The sequence below is a fragment of the Ranitomeya imitator genome, chromosome 3 (assembly GCF_032444005.1).
Source record: "Ranitomeya imitator isolate aRanImi1 chromosome 3, aRanImi1.pri, whole genome shotgun sequence".
Classification (NCBI taxonomy): domain Eukaryota; kingdom Metazoa; phylum Chordata; class Amphibia; order Anura; family Dendrobatidae; genus Ranitomeya; species Ranitomeya imitator.
Genome location: NC_091284.1, coordinates 793,416,487 through 793,437,961, shown reverse-complemented (window position 1 = coordinate 793,437,961; position 21,475 = coordinate 793,416,487). Strand labels below are relative to the sequence as shown.

Here is a 21,475-nt window from a genome sequence, read left to right as displayed (position 1 = left end):
GGTAAGGGTATGAGTATGTATATGTGCGCAAATACTGTCTGTATGTATGGGTAAGGGTATGAGTATGTATGTGTGCACAAATACTGTCTGTATGTATGGGTAAGGGTATGAGTATGTATGTGTGCACAAATACTGTCTATGTATGGGTAAGGGTATGAGTATGTATATGTGCGCAAATACTGTCTGTATGTATGGGTAAGGGTATGAGTATGTATGTGCACCTAATACTGTCTGTATGTATGGGTAAGGGTATGAGTATGTATGTGTGCACAAATACTGTCTGTATGTATGGGTAAGGGTATGAGTATGTATGTGTGCGCAAATACTGTCTGTATGTATGGGTAAGGGTATGGGTATGTATGTGTGCGCAAATACTGTCAGTATGTATGGGTAAGGGTATGGGTATGTATGTGTGCGCAAATACTGTCTATATGTATGGGTAAGGGTATGAGTATGTATGTGTCCACAAATACTGTCTGTAATTATGGGTAAGGGTATGAGTGTGTATGTGTGCACAAATACTGTCTGTATGTATGGATAAGGGTATGAGTATGTATGTGTGCACAAATACTGTCTGTATGTATGGGTAAGGGTATGAGTATGTATGTGTGCATAAATACTGTCTGTATGTATGGGTAAGGGTATGAGTATGTATGTGCACCTAATACTGTCTGTATGTATGGGTAAGGGTATGGGTATGTATGTGTGCACAAATACTGTCTGTATGTATGGGTAAGGGTATGAGTATGTATATGTGCGCAAATACTGTCTGTATGTATGGGTAAGGGTATGAGTATGTATATGTGCGCAAATACTGTCTGTATGTATGGGTAAGGGTATGAGTATGTATGTGTGCGCAAATACTGTCTGTATGTATGGGTAAGGGTATGAGTATGTATGTGTGCACAAATACTGTCTGTATGTATGGGTAAGGGTATGAGTATGTATGTGTGCGCAAATACTGTCTGTATGTATGGGTAAGGGTATGTGTATGTATGTGCACCTAATACTGTCTGTATGTATGGGTAAGGGTATGGGTATGTATGTGTGCACAAATACTGTCTGTATGTATGGGTAAGGGTATGAGTATGTATGTGTGCACAAATACTGTCTGTATGTATGGGTAAGGGTATGAGTATGTATATGTGCGCAAATACTGTCTGTATGTATGGGTAAGGGTATAAGTATGTATGTGTGCACAAATACTGTCTGTATGTATGGGTAAGGGTATGAGTATGTATGTGTGCACAAATACTGTCTGTATGTATGGGTAAGGGTATGAGTATGTATGCGTGCGCAAATACTGTCTGTATGTATGGGTAAGGGTATGAGTATCTACAGCATGTGCACACAAATACTGTCTGCCTGTATGTATTGGTAAGGGTATGGGTATGTATGTGCGCACAAATACTGTCTGTATGGGAAAAGGTATGAGCATGGATAGGAATATGTATGTGTGTATGAGTGCATATAGACATGAGGATCTGTGTGTAAATATAGAAGTGTGAATAGAAGTATATATGTGTGCACAAATACTGTCTGTAAGTATGGGTAAGGGTATGAGTATATATACAGTTAGGGCTAGAAATATTTGGACAGTGACACAAGTTTTGTTATTTTAGCTGTTTACAAAAACATGTTCAGAAATACAATTATATATATAATATGGGCTGAAAGTGCACACTCCCAGCTGCAATATGATAGTTTCCGCATCCAAATCGGAGAAAGGGTTTAGGAATCATAGCTCTGTAATGCATAGCGTCCTCTTTTTCAAGGGACCAAAAGTAATTGGACAATGGACTCTAAGGGCTGCAATTAACTCTGAAGGCGTCTCCCTCGTTAACCTGTAATCAATGAAGTAGTTAAAAGGTCAGGGGTGGATTCCAGGTGTGTGGTTTTGCATTTGGAAGCTGTTGCTGTGAGCAGACAACATTCGGTCAAAGGAACTCTCAATTGAGGTGAAGCAGAACATCCTGAGGCTGAAAAAAAAGAAAAAATCCATCAGAGAGATAGCAGACATGCTTGGAGTAGCAAAATCAACAGTTGGGTAAATTCTGAGAAAAAAGGAATTGACAGTTGAGCTTGGGAACTCAAAAAGGCCTGGGCGTCCACGAATGACAACAGTGGTGGATGATCGCCGCATACTTAATTTGGTGAAGAAGAACCCGTTCACAACATCAACTGAAGTCCAGAACACTCTCAGTGAAGTAGGTGTATCTGTCTCTAAGTCAACAGTAAAGAGAAGACTCCATGACAGTAAATACAAAGGGTTCACATCTAGATGCAAACCATTCATCAATACCAAAAATAGACAGGCCAGAGTTAAATTTGCAGAAAAACACCTCAAGAAGCCAGCTCAGTTCTGGAAAAGTATTCTATGGACAGATGAGACAAAGATCAACCTGTACCAGAATCATGGGAAGAAAAAAGTTTGGAGAAGAAAGGGAACGGCACATGATCCAAGGCACACCACATCCTCTGTAAAACATGGTGGAGGCAACGTGATGGCATGGGCATGCATGGCTTTCAATGGCACTGGGTCACTTGTGTTTATTGATGACATAAGAGCAGACAAGAGTAGCCGGATGAATTCTGAAGTGTACCGGGATATACTTTCAGCCAAGATTCAGCCAAATGCTGCAAAGTTGATTGGACGGCGCTTCATAGTACAGATGGACAATGACCCCAAGCATACATCCAAAGCTACCCAGGAGTTCATGAGTGCCAAAAAGTGGAACATTCTGCAATGGCCAAGTCAATCTCCAGATCTAAACCCAACTGAGCATACATTTCACTTGCTCAAATCCAGACTTAAGACGGAAAGACCCACAAACAAGCAAGACCTGAAGGCTGCGGCTGTAAAGGCATGGCAAAGCATTAAGAAGGAGGAAACCCAGCGTTTGGTGATGTCCATGGGTTGCAGACTTAAGGCAGTGATTGCCTCCAAAGGATTTGCAACAAAATATTGAAAATAAAAATATTTTGTTTGGGTTATGTTTATTTGTCCAATTACTTTTGACCTCCTAAAATGTGGAGTGTTTGTAAAGAAATGTGTACAATTCCTACATTTTCTATCAGATATTTTTGTTCAACCCTTCAAATTAAACGTTACAATCTGCACTTGAATTCTGTTGTAGAGGTTTCATTTCAAATCCAATGTGGTGGCATGCAGAGCCCAACTCGCGAAAATTGTGTCACTGTCCAAATATTTCTGGCCCTAACTGTATGTGTGTGGCACCTCAGAGTCTGGTTGCCATGGTGACATTGCCTCCCTCTGAAGGGTGATGTCATGCCTGGAAGCAGGATGAGGTCCCCATGCCAGGTAATACACAGCATGCATCACAATTCCTGCTCCAGGCCAGAAGGGGGAGCTCTAGACACAACCTCAGGGGAGCTGCGCTCTCTGGTCGGGAGGAGGAGTGAGGGTAGTCTGTTAGGGTTTTAGTGTTGAGAGAGGAGAGAGGACCAGAGACAAGGACTCTGGGAAATTGCATCTGCATCAGAGCTGGCCCCAAAATGGAGCGCTGACAAGAAGGACGCCAGAGTCTTTGGCTGTGCGGTGGCGTGACAGCCGAATCTGGAGGGCAGAGAACTGTAAGCTCCCTGGCTACTCCAAACACCCGGAGGCACCACAGGAGACCAAGAGCCCGGGGCTGTTAGTGAAAAGGCAGCGCCCGTGATAGGCTCACGCTGTCTGCCATACAAGACAAAGCCAACACTACAGGCAGCAGGGACCTGAAAAGGGAGCGCAGCAGAAAGGCCTCCAAACCCACCTTGTAAGGTGGACCCCCTGAATGCTTCCAGGCTAGCCTGACTCCTGCTGTCATCTGTAACTGGTACCCCAAATTGCATGTTCATCTACCAAGAAGTAAAAGTAAAGAAACCTGTATTTTTCTGCGTCCCTTGCTTATTCTCTGCACCCCAACGCTCACCACCACCTGATCTGTCTGTTTTATCTGCCCTGGGGCCCCGCTCTACCCGTGGGGAGCTGTACCATCTTTGCTGCGTCACCATCGGCCAAAGTGGACCAGAACCGCCGGTTGGCAATCCCTTGTTGAACACCACGGGTGGCGTCACGAATCAATCCCAAATAACTTTTCCCCATGCATTTTTGTTGCATGCCCAGGGCCACGGAGTCGGGTCACGGCCCCGTGACATCCCCAAAGAACTGTCCGACCCGGTTCCGAGTACCCCACGGCCCTGGTGGGCATCACATGTGCACAGATACTGTCTGTAAGCATGGGTAACGGTATGGGTATGTACGAGGGGCGATCCAAAAGTAATGATAATCGGTTATTTCTATTGCCCACAGAAATTAAAATAAAATGTTTTCTTCTCTCTTAGGTACCCACTAGTCCAGGAAAAAAAAATTACTTAAATAGACCACGATTCCCGGGAGCTACATTGATTTGAATATGAACTGCCGAGGAGTGAACATCAAAATGGAAAAAAACGAGCTCAGAGCTGTCATCAAATACCTCTGCTTGAAAAAAATGACTACCAAAGACATACACAGCGACTTGGTGGAAACATTGGGGGACTCTTCTCATCCATATTCCACAGTTGCACGCTGGGCCAAGGAATTTAAGCTGGGAAGAACATCGACTGAAAATGAACATCGTGAAGGACGCCCATCCACATCCCTCAATGAAGAAAACATGAAAAAAGTTGAAGAAGTTGTATTGGCAGATCGAAGAGTGACTATCAGGCATGTAACTGAGGTCCCAGGGATCTCATATGGCAGTATTCAAAGAATCCTTGCAAAAGAATTGCATATGAGAAAGGTCTCCGCGCGTTGGGTGCCAAAAATGTTAACCGACGAACAAAAGAAGAAACGAGTTGACATTTCAATAGCAAATCTCGAAAAGTTCCAAGCAGACAAGGAACATTTTTTGTCACGTTTTTTGACTATGGACGAGACCTGGATCCACCACTTTGATCCCGAAACTAAACAACAATCGATGACATGGAAACGAGCCGACGAACCGACGCCGAAGAAATTCAAAGTCTCAAGCTCAGCAGGGAAGGTTATGGCGTCCGTTTTTTGGGACGATGAAGGAATTATTATGGTGGACTATTTGGAGAAGGGAGCCACTATTACGGGTTCCTACTACGCAGAACATATAAGAAGATTGCGGGAGGCTATCAAGGAGAAAAGGCGTGGCAAACTGTGGGCTGGAGTGTTGTTTCACCAAGATAACGCGCCGGCTCATAAAGCTGCTGTTGCCATGGCTACCATTCAAGAAGCGGGCTTTGAACTGGTGGAACACCCCCCCTATTCACCAGATCTAGCCCCCAGTGACTTCTTTCTCTTTCCTCGGTCAAGGAACACCTCCGGGGCAAGAAATTTGACGACAATAGCGACGTGATAACCGCTGTTGGGGATTTTTTTGAGGGTCAAGATCAAGAATTTTTTTCGAAGGGAATTCTAAGTTTAGAAAAGAGATGGACTAAATGTATAGACTTATTAGGAGACTATGTAGAAAAATACATTTATTTTTTGACTATATTCATTGTGTTTAGTATTGATTATCATTACTTTTGGATCGCCCCTTGTATGTGTGCACAAATACTGTCTGTATGGGTATGAGTGTGCATGTGTTCAAATGAAAGTAGTAGTAAGTGTATGACTAGGAGAAACTTAATTTGTAAGTGTATAAATATAGGTGTAATTGCTTGCCTAATTATGCATGAGCAGGTGTATAGATATGCGTATGTATGGTGCACAGTAATTATGGGATGAGTGAATCGATTTACAGCACCCTGATCCAGTGAACGTCATTATTTTTGTAGCTGGCAAACAGTAGCCCTGCGAACCATGTACTACCTGTTGGTATCTTGCATCCCCGGCTCCTCTTTTCATTTTTAGATCAGCAATGATGACATCTTGGAAGGCTGGCTAATCAAAAAGGAGCAGAGGATGCCAGCAGGTAGGAGGTGGCACACAGGGCCCCCAATACGGAATACAAGGGTCCCGAGCATTTATTAAAATATATAGTTGTATGAATATCTTTGTACCTGTAAGTGTATGAATACAGGTATGTGTGCATACAAGTCTGTGCTTTGTATATTATATTAACAGCTGATTTTTTTTTTTGCTTCAATATTTGTCGATCAGTGTAACCTTCATCACGGGTCACTTCCCAAAGATGAGAAAAAGTAATCCCCAGCTCCTTTCCGTGAAGCGACAAACTTTCAGTAAAATGCTTTCTACAAACCCATAGGCAAACCATGGAAATCTGATCCTGAGCTTGAAGAAACCCAACAATTACCTTGAGCATTGTTTTTTTTTTAACTTTATCTTGTGACTCATGCAAACATTCTTCCTGGCTGGGACATCACATGGAAGAAGAAAACAAAGTTATGTCTGACAGTCTGAGTACAGCAGAAGCCAGAAATCTATTCAATACGACAGTGGACCCATAAAAAGTCCTAAGGATCATCTCTAAAACTTCCATTCAGAAATCCATACAGAAGCCCACCGAGGGCTTTGGGTCTGTAATAGAGACCTAAGCGTACTCCATATATGTGTCACCATATAGGGTGCATTCTCTTTAAGGCCCTATAACATGCACAGACCTAATACTTTAGACTTTGGCCAATTTTCTTTCTCTAAACGCCAATCTGGGGCCCGGGAATATGATCTTGACGTCAGTTAAAACCATACCAAAAGCTGATTGACATCACTGCTACATAAAACCCTCTACTTTACTTTGATATTTCTCCAACTTCCAATCAAGGTAGCCTACGAAATTTTCAAGTCGGATTCTATATGAAAAAAAATTGTGACATGGTGCACCGAATCATCGATTGTTTACGAGAATGAATACCTCCTAAGGGTTCATTCACAAGTCAGCTTTTCTCGTAGGGTGCTACCCGTGCTTTTCGAGAATAAAGAAGTTCACATGTCGGTGATTTTTTTTCGAAACGGCGGTCCTGACAAAATTGCGGACTAATGTTAGATTTTAATCAGAATGGTAGATCAAAATCGGCAATCGGTTCGTGAAAGAAAAATCGGACAGCCCTCCATGCTGTTTGAGTACTAACCATCTTTTACTGACTACTAGATAAGAGAAGGGAGAGAATTGTTTTGTTTGTTTGTTTCTCAGCCAACAAAAATTGGTGAAATTTACACCAAACTCTGATGGTAAAAACTGACACATCGAACTCTGATTAAAAAAAAACAAAAGACTGATGAAACTCGGACCAACTTCCGAGATAATCACTGATGTCTGAATTGATCCCTTACATAGAATTTCATGACGCCTGTGCAGCAGCCTACGGAGGTTGTGCAGTTCTGCACCGAAGGAGCCATGGGCCGGCATGCATGAAAATGTAGAGGGATGGACAATGCTCTGGAGGAACGTATAAGCTTCTACCCTATACTTACGACCTAGTCATAAAGAGCATTGTTAAGAAACGTGACTGCGGTTTGTAACTATAACCCAATTACCGGGTCATCTGAACTACAATGGTCTGCGTGGAGCCAGGAAAAACAATCCGGTCCGTTACTTATATTTATTTTAATATACTTTTAGCAGGAAACATAAATGGGGATCAAATTAGTATAAACCAGTATAATCCAGGATACATCGAGGAGGCAGACAAAAACAGGCTGATGGAATTACGGTAATAAGAAAATGACTATGCCCTACAGGACTGTCTAGAAATTCTGAAAAATAACAGGCAAGAACGGATATGAGAATACTGTGCATATTATAGTATAGAATCTACACATACATGCTTAATAGTGATGAGCGAACGTGCTCAGATAAGGTGTTATCCGCCATGCTCGGGTGATAACCGGGTGTCTTCGACGTGCTCGAAAAATGTGTTCCAGTCCAAGTGGCTGCATGTCTCATGGATTATCAACAGGCGCCAGTGTCAGACTCATGCATGTAGAAAAGCCGCGGAGACACCATCACGTGTTTCTCAACGCAAGCAATAAATATCCAGGTCTTTCACCGGGAAGGAACAACCACGGGAAGGGCAGCATCCAAAAAGGAAAACCACCTATGTCAATGCTTTTGGATGCTGCCCTTCCCGTGGTTGTTCCTTCCCGGTGAAAGACCTGGCTATTCACTGCTTGCGTTGAGAAACACGTGATGGTGTCTCCGCGGCTTTTCTACATGCATTTGCATATTTCCCATAAGGGATGGGGGCAGTGTTCTGGATCACTGCGTTGAGAAACACGTGATGGTGTCTCCGCGGTGTTGGATGTTTTGATCTCCCCAAGGTCATTCATCCTTATGTTTATAGTGTCAGACTGATGAACATTGGGTCCACCGGAGGATTTGATTCTGAGGGCCCACCTTTCTCCCCCACTGAAGAGCTCCCTAGAACTCCCAGGCACAACACATGCAGAGATTGCCTAACAAACAGCTGTGTTGCCGATGCCACGCGCATGAAATCGGCAGCAATATTGGCAACAAGGGGATTTTTCAAACAGGTGATTGGTAGGGGGTGACGAGAGTTGGACCGCCACCGATCTGATATTGGTGGTCTGTCCTGAGGAGGATAGGTCAGTGCTGATTCTGCAGGCAGGGAGAGGAGTGTTCGGGTGGATAGTACACCCTCTGACTATCGCCCGCGTTTGAACCCAGCCCAATCAATTAAATGAGACAGCGAAATAATTGAATTGTTGATCATAATAGGTAAAATTACCTTGTCTAAACAAGGCCCCGCCGTCTGACTGTATTGGTATTCTGCAAGCACAAAGCAGAAAAACTCCGAACACATCAGGGAGAGCGAAAAAGGATTTCATTATTACAAGCAGAAGGCCATGAAAGTGGAGCAGTGATTAAAGGAAATCTTACAAACGTAAAAAAAAAAAAATAATAATAATGTAAATGGGAACCATACGAATGGTGTTCATATATGGCGTTGTAGTACCTGTGGGTGCGGTTAACCCTTCACTTTCTTTCGAAGCATAAAACAGAAACACAAATTCCCTGCTCACGTAAATCACAAGATGCTGTCCTCAAAGCAGTTAGGACCCCTGCCCTCATTTAATTACCAGTTCCCACAGGCAGCAGAGGAAGGAGCCCATTGTCCCAAATGAGGATGAGGATTGTGTAAATAATGCACACAGCGATGTCACAGTACAGGGATAATACACACAGCGATGTCACAGTACAGGGATAATGCACACAGCGATGTCACAGTACAGGGATAATGCACACAGCAATGTCACAGTACAGGGATAATGCACACAGCAATGTCACAGTACAGGTATAATGCACACAGCGATGTCACAGTACAGGGATCATACACACAGCGATGTCACAGTACAGGGATAATACACACAGCGATGTCACAGTACAGGGATAATACACACAGCGATGTCACAGTACATCCGCTGCCCATTGTGATGAGCGGGGAGGAGGGGGCGGAGTTTTGGCCGCACATGCACGGTCGAAAATGGCAGACACGTCGCACAAAAAAGTTACATTGAACTTTTTTTGTGCGTTGCGTCCACCAAAACACGACGGATCCATCACACAAAGGATGCGACGTGTGCCCATCCGTCGCGACCCGTCGCTAATACAAGTCTATGGGCAAAAAACGCATCCTGTGAGCACATTTGCCCTTTGCACATTTGTTTTTTGCCCATAACGACGGATTGCGACGGAGGAAAAAAGGCGGAAGTGTGAAAGTAGCCTTAGGAGTCCAATCAACACAGAATCATAATACATCCTTATTCTTGTCAAATTTGCTATTTGGGCGAGAAATATCAGGGTGATTAGTAAATCTCTTAACAGAAAACATTTTTTATTACTTCCCAATAGAAGCAATAACGATTTTATATAATTTTTTTAAAGCAAGTCTTACAGGGAACCTGACAGCTGGTTCACGCTGCCTACAATCCGGAGACATGAATCATGGTCAGTGTCGGTCATTTCAGGCAGGTAAGGTTTGATTTGAAACGCTGCGGCTTTACAAAGAAAACACACTTCTTACACCGAGTCGGGGACTACGCCGCTCGGGTGACTAGTCCAAGAGGCTGCTCTCTGGCTGTTTCATCCCGCCCCAGGCTCGTTGAGTGACAGGTGTATGTCACAAGGGGAACAGGTGGGTAGAAGCCATCTGGGACCTGTCTTTTAGGGCCACGTTCACACATTCAGTATTTTACATCAGTATTTGTAAGCCAAAATCAGGAGTGAAACAATCAGAGGAAAAGTATAAAGGAAACACGTCACCACTTCTGCATTTATCACCACTCCTGGTGATAGCCCCAGAGATTTTTTTTTTTTGCATGTAATGAAAAACTGTTGGAGGAAAGGCTAAGGCTATGTGCACACGTAGGAAATGTGGTGCAGAATTTTCTGCACAAAATCCGCATCTCCTGGCAGAATCCGCAGCTGCTGATTTGCCGCGGTTTTTATGCGGATTTTCCGCGGATTTTATGCAGTTTTTGCCACTGCGGATTTCTATCATGGAAGGGTGCAGAAACGCTGCAGATCCACACAAAAGAAGTGACATGCACTTCTTTTAAATCCGCAGCAATTCCGCACTGATTTTTCTGCACATCTTTTTCTTTTTACATTGATTTACATTGTACTATAAATCACAGTGCGGATCTGCAGCTTTTCTGCGCGGAAAAATCCGCTACAGATCCGCAGCAAATCCGCATCGTGTGCACATAGCCTTAGGCCTGAGGTTAAAAATGCAAAAAAATAAAAAAAATTCCAATGAATTGTGAGGAATGTCAGCCCCTTCCTGGGAGACGGAGCCCTGAGGCCAGAACTCCTCTGACAGCTGGATCAGATTACATTACAAAGCTTCTGTATCCTGGAGGGGTAATCTCTGCCCACACAATCCAGGCAGGGACCCAGGCAGGGGCCACATCTGGCCACAGACACGAAGATAAACTGCACAAGGGACAACTTGCAAGATTTTTACACGATGAAAACATTTTGTTCGTAAAAATTGTGTTTAATCAATAAAGTTGGGCAGACAAACAAAGTGAAACCGCTGCCAACGACAACATCTTCTGTTTCATAATATGGAGCGGGAAAATGAAAGCTGGCTTCTGGTTGCTATGGGCAACAACTCCAGTTTTTAACACAAAATCGTAGCCGGTTTATAACCGATTTGGATTTTAGTGAACAGGATATAAAAATCAGTAAAATAAAGGCCTATCCTGACTGTGTTCACACTGAATGATTTAGTATTATTAATCTTAGGCCACGTTCACACGTTCAGTATTTGGTCAGTATTTTACCTCAGTATTTTAGCCAAAACCAGGAGTGGAACAATCAGAGGTAAAGTATAATGGAAACCACCGTCACCACTTCTGCATTTATCACCCACTCCTGGTTTTGGCTTACAAATACTGAGGTAAAATACTGACCAAATACCGAAAGTGCGAATGTGGCCATAGTCCGATAACACCGGTCAACGCAATTTTTCTGGCAAAAGGTTTTAAAACATATTTTAAGTCAATTTTGGCTGCTGGTTACGAATATGAACTCCGCTTTTGGCTATCACATCAGGATTTCGAGATATTTTCAATTTTTGATGAAAATTACTCCTAATGTTTTATGATAAAAACACATGATTTTCTATACTACATTGTATATTTTTAATCAAGGAATAACAAAGATTACAACGTCTATGAACAGCAAATCAAATATACTTACAGAATTAAACTGCAAAATATAAAAACACATATATATGGCACACAGATGAATGACAAATGGCAGTTATTTGAACTTTCTTTTCTTGGCTGATCTGTGATGTACAGCTTCTGGGTTGTCTCTCATCAAGCTCCAGCAATAGTCGGCCTTCATATGTGAGTCCCACCGGCCTTGATACCGTTCTTCCATTGTTTTAATGTCCTGATGAAAACGCTCCCCTTGTTCCTCGCTCACATCCCCAAGGTTCTCTGGAAAAAGGTCCAAATGGCTGTTTAAATAGTGAATCTGGATACTCATTCTCCATCCATGATGTCGCAGACTCATTAGTAGCTCTTCCACAATCTCTTCATAGTTGTCTGCTTTATTATTCCCTAGAAAATTCTGCCCCACATTACAAAATGCATTCCAAGCTCTTTCTTCTGTCTCATTCATTAATGTGATATAATTTGGGTCTCTCATAAGTGTTCTTATTTGAGGTCCATCAAATATTCCAGCCTTTTTCTTCTCTTCACTAAGACCAGGAAAAGTTGAACACATATAGTTAAAGCATTCTCCACTGTGATTGAGAGCTTTGACGAACTGCTTCATCAATCCAAGTTTTATGTGTAAGGGAGGAAAAACAACGTCCTTCCTATCCACGCAGGGGTCCCCAACTCCAGTCCTCAAGGCCCACCAACATGTCATGTTTTCAGGATTTCCTTAGTCTTGCCCAGGTAATAATTGCATCACCTGTGCAATGCAAAGGAAATCCTGAAAACATGACCTGTTGGTGGGCCTTGAGGACTGGAGTTGGGGACCCCTGCGTGACTAGAGGATCATGGATGACATTCTTATCGCCAGATGCCAAACTCTGTCGCTGAGGCCATTCAGTTTTCACCAAATGCTCTGCTGTAGCTCTACTGTCCCAGTAGCACAGAAAACAAGGGTGTTATCATAACAAATGGGAATTATGCATGTTCAAAGAAAACAAAGATATTCTCACATTTATTGGGAGACTAAATGAAAACTAAATTTACCTTATTGAACCGTATAAACCGTCACTTTTCATACGCTACTTATATTTATCATGGAATTCTTGAAAATGTATATGCCTATAGCGCAAAAACGTGATGTGATAGAGAAATTATAAGATCAGATTTGAATTCAGCACCCTCAAATTAGTCTAAATCTTTTCTTAAAGTCCATGCCAGAATTTTTTTTTTTTTTTTTTTTTTGTAGACCAGTGTAATCAGCAAAAGAGGTGAACACTCGTTCTGATTATCATCCTGTGTAAACATGTAGGCGATCACCTGACAAATGACCAAAGCGAACGTTCGTCAAGTGATTGGCGCATTTATGTCAGCAGTAAAATCATCGTTATCAGCAGCACATTACTCGCTGAACAGAAGATGCGCTGCTGACAGTTTCATGTTGTACGCGGACAGACTGTCAAAGTAGTATTCCCGTCTCCAAGATCCTATACCAATATGTAGTTGATGTAATAATAATACTAATAATATTAGCAAATACCTCTAATTAGAAATGCAGTATTGTCCTCCTGATTCACTATGTTGCTTATCTCATGTACAGGGCATTGCAGTAGCTTAGGCATCCATGGTTACGACCACTAACCGGTAACTAGTTGTCACTATGAGTGGTTGTAACCATGGATGCAATACCCTACACATGGGGTAACCAGAAGAATTATACTACATTTCTAATTGATGGGTTTTTGCTAATATTATTACATCTACTACACATTGGGATAGGATCTTGGAGATGGGAATACATGTATGAACATGTATGAACAGGCCATTAACCAGGTACTGATTGATCATTAACTGACCAATAATGACCCATCTAAAGGGGCTGGAACATACTTTCCAGCAGTTTTCCCTTCAGACCCTGGAGAACAGAAAGCTGCACCAGTATAAAGCGAACGTAAAGCTCAATGCAGTGATAATTCCATCACAGTAACGTCCTGTTCACGACATGAGACGTCATGATGAACTCAAGTTTCTCGCCTTCAGCTCAATGGCCAACACATGAACGGGCAATTCATTAAAGTGCTTACAATACAAGCATAGGCAGTAGTGATGAGCCAACGTGCTGGGATAAGGTGTTATCTGAGCATGCCCAGGTGCTAACCGATGGTCTTCGGAGTGCTCGGAAAATATGTTCCAGTCCCCGCAGCTGTTCGACAGACGCAACACATGCAGGGATTGTCTAACAAACAGGCATTTTTTTTGCAGCCCTTTGATAGGACATTGCCTAATTTGGAGAAGATTCAAAGGAGTGACATTCAACTATTTTTTCCCACCAGGGCATTTTATTATTATTATTATTATTATTTATTGTTATAGCGCCATTGGTTCCATGGCGCTTTACATGTGAGGAGGGGTATACATAATGAAAACAAGTACAATAATCTTAAACAATACAAGTCATAACTGGTACAGGAGGAATGAGGACCCTGCCCGCGAAGGCTCACAATCTACAAGGGATGGGTGAGAATACAGTAGGTGAGGGTAGAGATGGTCATGCAGCGGTTTGTTCGATCGGTGGTAACTGCAGGTTGTAGGCTTGTCTGAAGAGGTGGGTCTTCAGGTTCTTTTTGAAGGTTTCGATGGTAGGCGAGAGTCTGATGTGTTGTGGTAGAGGGTTCCAGAGTAGGGGTGATACGCGAGAGAAATCTTGTATACGATTGTGGGAAGAGGAGATAAGAGGGGAGTAGAGTAGGAGATCTTGTGAGGATCAGAGGTTGTGGGTAGGTAAGTACCGGGAGACGAGGTCACAGATATATGGAGGAGTCTCTGGGCAATGGGGAGCCAGTGAAGGGATTGACAGAGGGGAGAGGCTGGGGAATAGCGGGGGACAGGTGGATTAGTCGGGCAGCAGAGTTTAGAATAGATTGGAGGGGTGCGAGAGTGTTCGAGGGGAGGCCACAGAGCAGCAGGTTACAGTAGTCGAGGCGGGAGATGATGAGGGCATGAACTAGGGTTTTTGCAGATTCATGGTTGAGGAATGAACGGATTCGTGAAATATTTTTGAGTTGAAGTCAGCAGGAAGTGGAAAGGGCTTGGATATGTGGTTTGAAGGAGAGATCAGCGTCAAGGATTACTCCGAGGCAGCGAGCTTGTGGGACTGGGGAGAGTGGGCAGCCATTTACTGTAATGGATAGGTTCGTTTTCAAAACCTCAATTTTTCAAAACCTCTTGAGAGAGAAAAAAAAAAAGAAACAGTCAAAATACTCCTCGTATGTAGAGCTAAGCAAATTTCCAATAGAAATTAATAGGAAAAGTTTTGGAGGATTTTGGAGTGAATATTTGTGATGCCCCTGATACCCCAAGTAAAAAAAGCTTTGAAATTTTGCCACGAAGACCCTCGATGTACCACACAGACATACAGGTACATACGTCAGCCATTGACCCCCATTGTAAAAAAAATATGGGAAAGCTTAGCAAACTATGCATACTGACCCAGCACATGGCAAAAAGGCTCAATTTTGGAAAATGTTTACTGGGCAGCACGGTGGCTCAGTGGTTAGCACAGTTGCTCTGTGGACCTGGGTTCAAATCCCACCAAAGACAATAACGAGTTTGTATGTTCTCCCCGTGTTTGTGTTGGTTTCCTCCCACGCTCCAAAGACGTACCGATAGGGAATCTAGATTGTGAGCCCCGATGGGGGCAGTGATGATCATGTCTGTAAAGCGCTGTGGAATATGATGGCGCTTTAGAAGCAAATCATAACAATAATTGCTTTTGTAAGCATATTTGGGGTATTCTTGAGCTGAAGACAATATAAAGTGTTAAAACCCCTAATCTGAACATCTATGACCCTCTTCAAATTGAATGTTGCGCCTGTCGAAAAGCCGGGGACTTGAACATATTTTTCAAGCACACTGAAAATGCTCTGTTAGCACACGAGCATGCTCAGATAACACCTTACCCAGCACGTTCGCTCATCACTATTGCCGAAGACTTGGTCCAAGGAAAAAGTCAGACTTGCTTTACCCCATATATCATATGTACGACTGCGATCTGTGAAAACCAAGGATAGTAAGGCTACTTTCACACTAGCGTCGGATTTGGCCGGTTGCATCGCGTCGGGCCGAGATTCCGACGCTAGGGTTTGATGCGCCGCACAACGGGTGCAGCGGATGCATTTCTCCGGCGCATCCGCTGCCCCATTGTGAGGTGGGGGCGGAGTTCCGGCCGCGCATGCGCGGTCGGAAAAAGCGGTCCGTCGGCAGCAAAAAACGTTACATTTAACGCACGACGGTTGCGACGTGTGACAATACGTCGCAATGCGTCGATAATGTTGCTCTATGGGGCAAAAACGCATCCTGCAAACAACTTTGCAGGATGCGTTTTTTCCCCCTAAACGACGCATTGCGACGTATTCAAAACAACGCCAGTGTGAAAGTAGCCTAAGCGGACGAGAAAGTCGCTCGTGTGTGCGCCAGCCCGTAGTCATATTCAGCAGCTTTCGAAAGTTCTGCAAGGAAAAGTTGAAGACTTCTACAGAGGACAGTGACTCCATTTTTCGCACCGCTAGTCTATGTGTCGATATTAGAAAACACGCCACCTTGATTCCCGCAAAACTTTCTTGGCAAAGAAAATGTATCAGTGCTATATAAATAAATACATAAGAACATAATAAACAATGGAAGCAAGAAGCAGATCTCAGCAGGTCTAGGACTAGCTCTGACATCCAAGAGATTCTGCAGCAGCTACACAAGTAGAAATATCTATGAAACTGACCAAGAAGCCATACAAAGTAGACATCCTACCCCAAGACACCCAGACACTCCGGCTTCTAACTTTTCCCCAGCAATTTTCTGAATGCAAAGTCTTCCATAACAAGCTTGCTGATACATGTCAGCCCTGGGTACTTACTTCTCAAGGCTCCCACCAGCATGTTCCCATCTTTAATCAACTCCTTAATAAACTTATTGGTCCTTTCCAGTTCAATTTCATGACACTTGAGCCTTTCCCTGAAGTCTGGACTATCCAAGCAGGAATCACTGAACTCCAGAGTGGGGAGTCCCATTGTAAGTCAGGAGCCTCAGATCCTTGGAGGGGAGAAATCTTCTTGCAGAGTTTTTTTCTTGGGGGGGAAAGTTGTATTTCCTTAGATCCCAGCAGAGTGAAGAATCAGAGCCTGGACAGCAATGGTGCTGGGGGAGATCTGCAGCCTGTGTCACCCTGCTGCATTGTCCCAGTGATCAGGACACAAGGCTGATGCTGCTTCTTGCTGCTGCTGCACAGAGGAAACTCAACTTTTCAGACATTTCCGGCAGATCTGACTCTTTCTTAGACTCTTCCCCCTCCCTTCAGCACAAAGTAGTCAGGGCTGATCAATGCTGCTAAACTCTGATCCCAATAGATCCCCCCCCCCCCACCCACTGTTCTCCTGCCACACAGGGACTCCCAGCAAGGTCACACTCAGGTCACCCTACATTCCTAGATAAACTACAGTCTGCACCCCCCCTCTGTCCTGGATTCCTCCTAAACTGCAGGGAAATAGGAAGAGGATTGCAAGAAGAATCCTTGGAGCTGATGACATCACCCCGAGCTGTGGCTGCAGTTATTACATAGGAAACTCAGATCACATATAGAGCTGCACAAACTTTTTTTCTTTTGTAAAAGAATTGGAAACTTGAGAAGTTTGTCTCTAGAGCGCCATCTGTAGGTAGAACGGGAAATAACCGGAGCTGGAGCTACCGTGTGTCAGTGAAGAACACACAAGCTGGTGGCTGGGGGGGGGAAACTACATGTAACATTGTAAAAATGAGAAGAAAAAACATTGAGCATTGTTTTATTTATTAAGGATGAACAATATAAAAGGTTTCAAAATAATACAAAAAATTGGGACTAAAAATGTAAACATTCATGAGGATATTTGAGCCTTAATAACATTCACACACTTATGACCTACGGGATTCCAGAGAGTTTTGGGTCAGTATGCTGTGAGGGTTTCAGTCTGTATAGAGTTCTAATCTGGAGTCTGGCTATGAAATGGTGTCACATCTAATAATAATAATAATATGATAATAATAATAATCTCTGGGACCTGCTCCTGGGACACGTGCTCCTGTCCCTGGGTATGCCAGCAGAATGAATAGGGACGTTAGTGATGAGCGAACGTGTTGGGATAAGGTGTTATCCGCCAAGCTCAGGTGCCTACCGAGTGTCTTCGGTGTGTTCGAAAAATATGTCCGAGTCCCCGCGGCTGCCTGTCTCGTGGCTGTTCAACAGGCGCAACACATGCAGGGGTTTCCTGTTAGACCATCCCTCCTTGTGTTGTGGCTGTCGAACAGCCGGGAGATATGCAGCCGCATTTGGGCATGGAGGATAACCCCTTATCCCAGCACGTTCGCTCATCACTAATGTCCCTCTTGATTCTGCTGGCAGTTCTGGTGGAGACATCATGACCAGAAGCCCTGAGCAGCGTTGGATCCATCCAGTTACCATGGCTGGACCGTCTATTGCCGTCCAGTTTGACAATGCAGGCGTGCTGTCAGTTGGAGTAATTAGCTCACGACTTTGGCCATTTGGACAGCACCACACCCTACAAAAGCAGATATAGGTCTGCTTCCTTGGTTTATGTGCCCTGATCGGCCATATAACATGATCATACCGCAACCTTGAGACTGGCCCACGGCTCTCCTGGCCCGAGCGGCGTAATAGCATGTATTTCTATGCAGCTGTCACGCTCGGGTCAGGAGAGCCGCCGGTCAGTTTGAGCATTGAATGCAATTGCCATCCATGTCATACGGCCATCTTACTCGGCTACTTGATCTCTCCTGCCAGCCTGCACCCCCAACACAGCAGCTGACCCCAAAGCTTCTCTCCAGGGGCCTCTGTATAAGACCAGATCCCAGTACACGGGATTAGAGAGTGAAAGCCAGGGAAACCTCTTGGATAGTGGCGTAATTTGAAGCTCATGGGCGCCAGCGGAGCCCCCAATTATTGCAAGTCTACAACAGTATTGGTCTTTTAATATAGACCAAAGGGCCTTTAGGCTCCAGGGCGCGGGTGCAAACCCTGCTTGTATTTTTATGCAGCATAAACTGACCTGTGTGTTTGACATCCGCAACTTGTCAGTTTCTCTTGCGGCTATGTTGAGTTTTTATCTTCAGATTTTTGTCATAGACTGTTGAAAATCCCCAGGTAAAAAAAAAAACCTTGTTTCTGCTGCAGAAATACAGTGAAAACACACATAATCCGCACATGACTGTATCAAGAAGAAACAAAGAAACAAAAACGAAACAGCTTTATTTAAAATATGACATATCATCAAGAAACAAAAGCCACAGCATCAAATATATATATATATATGTATATATATATACTAGCTGAAGAGCCCGGCGTTGCCTGGGCATAGTAAATATCTGTGGTTAGTTATAGCACGTCACTTCTCTTATTTTCCCATCACGCCTCTCATTTACCCCCTCACATCTCTCATTTTCTCCCTCACACCTCTTATTTTCTCCATCACTCCTCTCATTCCCCCCTAACACTTGTCATTTCGACCTCACATCTGTCATTTTCCGATCACTACACTATTTTCCCTCACTCCTCTCATTTTGCATTCACACCTTTTCATTTTCACCTCATACCTCTCATTTTCACCTCAGTATATACATGTTTGTCATCTCCCTTATATACAGCGTCGGACTGGAGCACTATGGGCCCACCAGAGAAAATCATTCTTGGGGCCCACTATGTAGCTACATAGAAATAGATACAAGACCACCAATTGTGCGGTAAAAAGCGCTAATATCAGGGTATAATATAAGGTAGTTCACGTCTTAATAATGTAGCAAGGGTTGTGGTAGCCCCCTCACAGAATATAATGTAGCCCCCTCATAAAATATAATGCGGTCCCCTCTCATAGAATAGAATGCAGCACCCCACAAAATATAATGCAACCCCTTCAGGTATGACACAGTCCCCACCATAGAATATAATGTAGCACCCCCATAGGGTATAATGCAGCCCCCCTCATATAGTATAATGCAACCCACCACAGAATATAATGTAGTCCCCTGAGAGAATGCAATTCCACCACAGAATATAATGCAGCCCCCCCATAGAGTATACTGTAGCCCCCTCATATAGTATGATGTAGCCCCCCATAATATAATATTTCTTAACACGGAGAACAAAAAGAGCAATCAGGTATATAAAACATAGAAAAGTTTATTAATACACATATAAAACATAATAGACAGCATCTAAATATACAAAAAGTATCAGGAAGAAACACCAAAGGGGAAACACCAGACTCCACACTTAATGCCTAGCCTCTATGTGCAAGGCAGAAGCTATGCATGGCATAAGGTGCAAGTGCAAATACAGAGCCGCATAAGGGAGGCAGATCCATTCACCCCATGGATTGTCACACCAGTACAGTATAAATAAGTGACCATGGGGATGAAATGCTTACCAAAAAGTCAAAGTGTGGGAGTCCAGGACCGGGTGTGCGTAGCCCGACGCGCGTTTCGCGGGTGACAAACCCCGCTTTCTCAAGGGAATACAATGTTTGCCCAACCAGGACCTTAAATTAGCCTTTGAGCCGGCACATGACATCTAGCCGGCCAATCACCGGTGGAGTTGCCGGCGCATGCGCACAGCGGATCCCGGACCCCGGCCAGTGAAGCAGGACGTCATCGTCGTCACGTGCGAGGGAGGAGGAGGAGCAATCCCCCTTCGCACCGACAAGGATAAAGACATGCCGCTGCACCGCCAGAAGCTGGCACCGCAGCGCGCACGCGCGCTTCCACAGTGACACATAGGTGCCGCCAGAAGATGTAAGTTTCACATATACAAAATAGAAAAGAAAAAACAGGACAATACCTAAGCAGTGCACACATGATTAGAACTGATAATACAAGAACAGTATACTGGTTCCAATATAGTCCAAAACGGTGCACGTGATTTGCATGATGTCCCGTCCTTTATTTTTGCACGTATTTAAGCTCTCCAAGGGCAGGAGTATTTCTGTCACTGATGAATCAATAGCAGATGGTCATAACCAGGTGAAAGATCCTGCTTAGGACAACAAGAAATTCAAAGAAAAAATAAATAAATATAAAGAACCACAAGTACAACAATTTAAAAACAGAAATTAAAATTAAAAACAAAAAACCACAAACCCAAGCCCCAGGGGATAAATGATAAGAAACAGGAATGAAGAATAAATACAAAAAAATAGTAATTAAAAGTAAATACACTCAGAGAAAAGAGGAGAAGGAGAGTGACTCATTTAGTCCTTTTGGGGTCATAGTATCTAGGACCACGATCCACTTCGCTTCCACTTGCGCAAGTCTCTTTTTATAGTCACCCCCTCGAATCCCTAGGTGTATCGCATCGATACCCCGTACCATAAAAGATGAAGGATCACATTCATGAAATTGCCTAAAATGGCGCGGGATGGTTTTAAGGAGGGACAGATCAGTCACTGTCCTGGCTGCACGAATGTCCCGCACATGCTCCCGCACACGCTTTCTGAGTTCTCTAGAGGTCAGACCAACGTAAATTTTTGAACAGCCACAAGTGGCGTAATAGATAACATTAGTGTTTCCACACGAAATACGTTGTCTGATATTAAACTCTCTTTTACCATCGGATGAGCAGGAGAGTCCTAGTGCAAGTAGGTTTCCACCTTCTTCTGTGGCCAGATCGGCTAGGTTTCCCCCCTTGTCACTTAGCCCTGCTATTGACATCTTTACTAGACTAGTGACAGAGGAATTCAAGGAGCTGTCTACTAGACGGCGCTTTGATAACCTCACAAGAAATGAAAGGATGGCTATTTCAGATCTTCAAAAATTACCAAACATCGTCTTTAA

At 43.7% G+C, this 21,475-nt stretch overlaps 1 protein-coding gene across 1 annotated transcript in view; it reads right to left on the bottom strand.

The window, feature by feature from the left end:
• The window catches only part of ARHGAP42 (Rho GTPase activating protein 42), a 374,547-nt gene extending 357,622 nt beyond the window's left edge, over positions 1 to 16,925 (bottom strand). The window contains exon 1 of the mRNA XM_069759185.1: positions 16,518 to 16,925. Within this exon, the coding sequence (XP_069615286.1) occupies positions 16,518 to 16,671 (154 nt within the window). The 5' untranslated portion in view covers positions 16,672 to 16,925. The remainder of the gene's footprint in view (positions 1 to 16,517) is intronic.
• Positions 16,926 to 21,475: the final 4,550 nt, after the last annotated feature.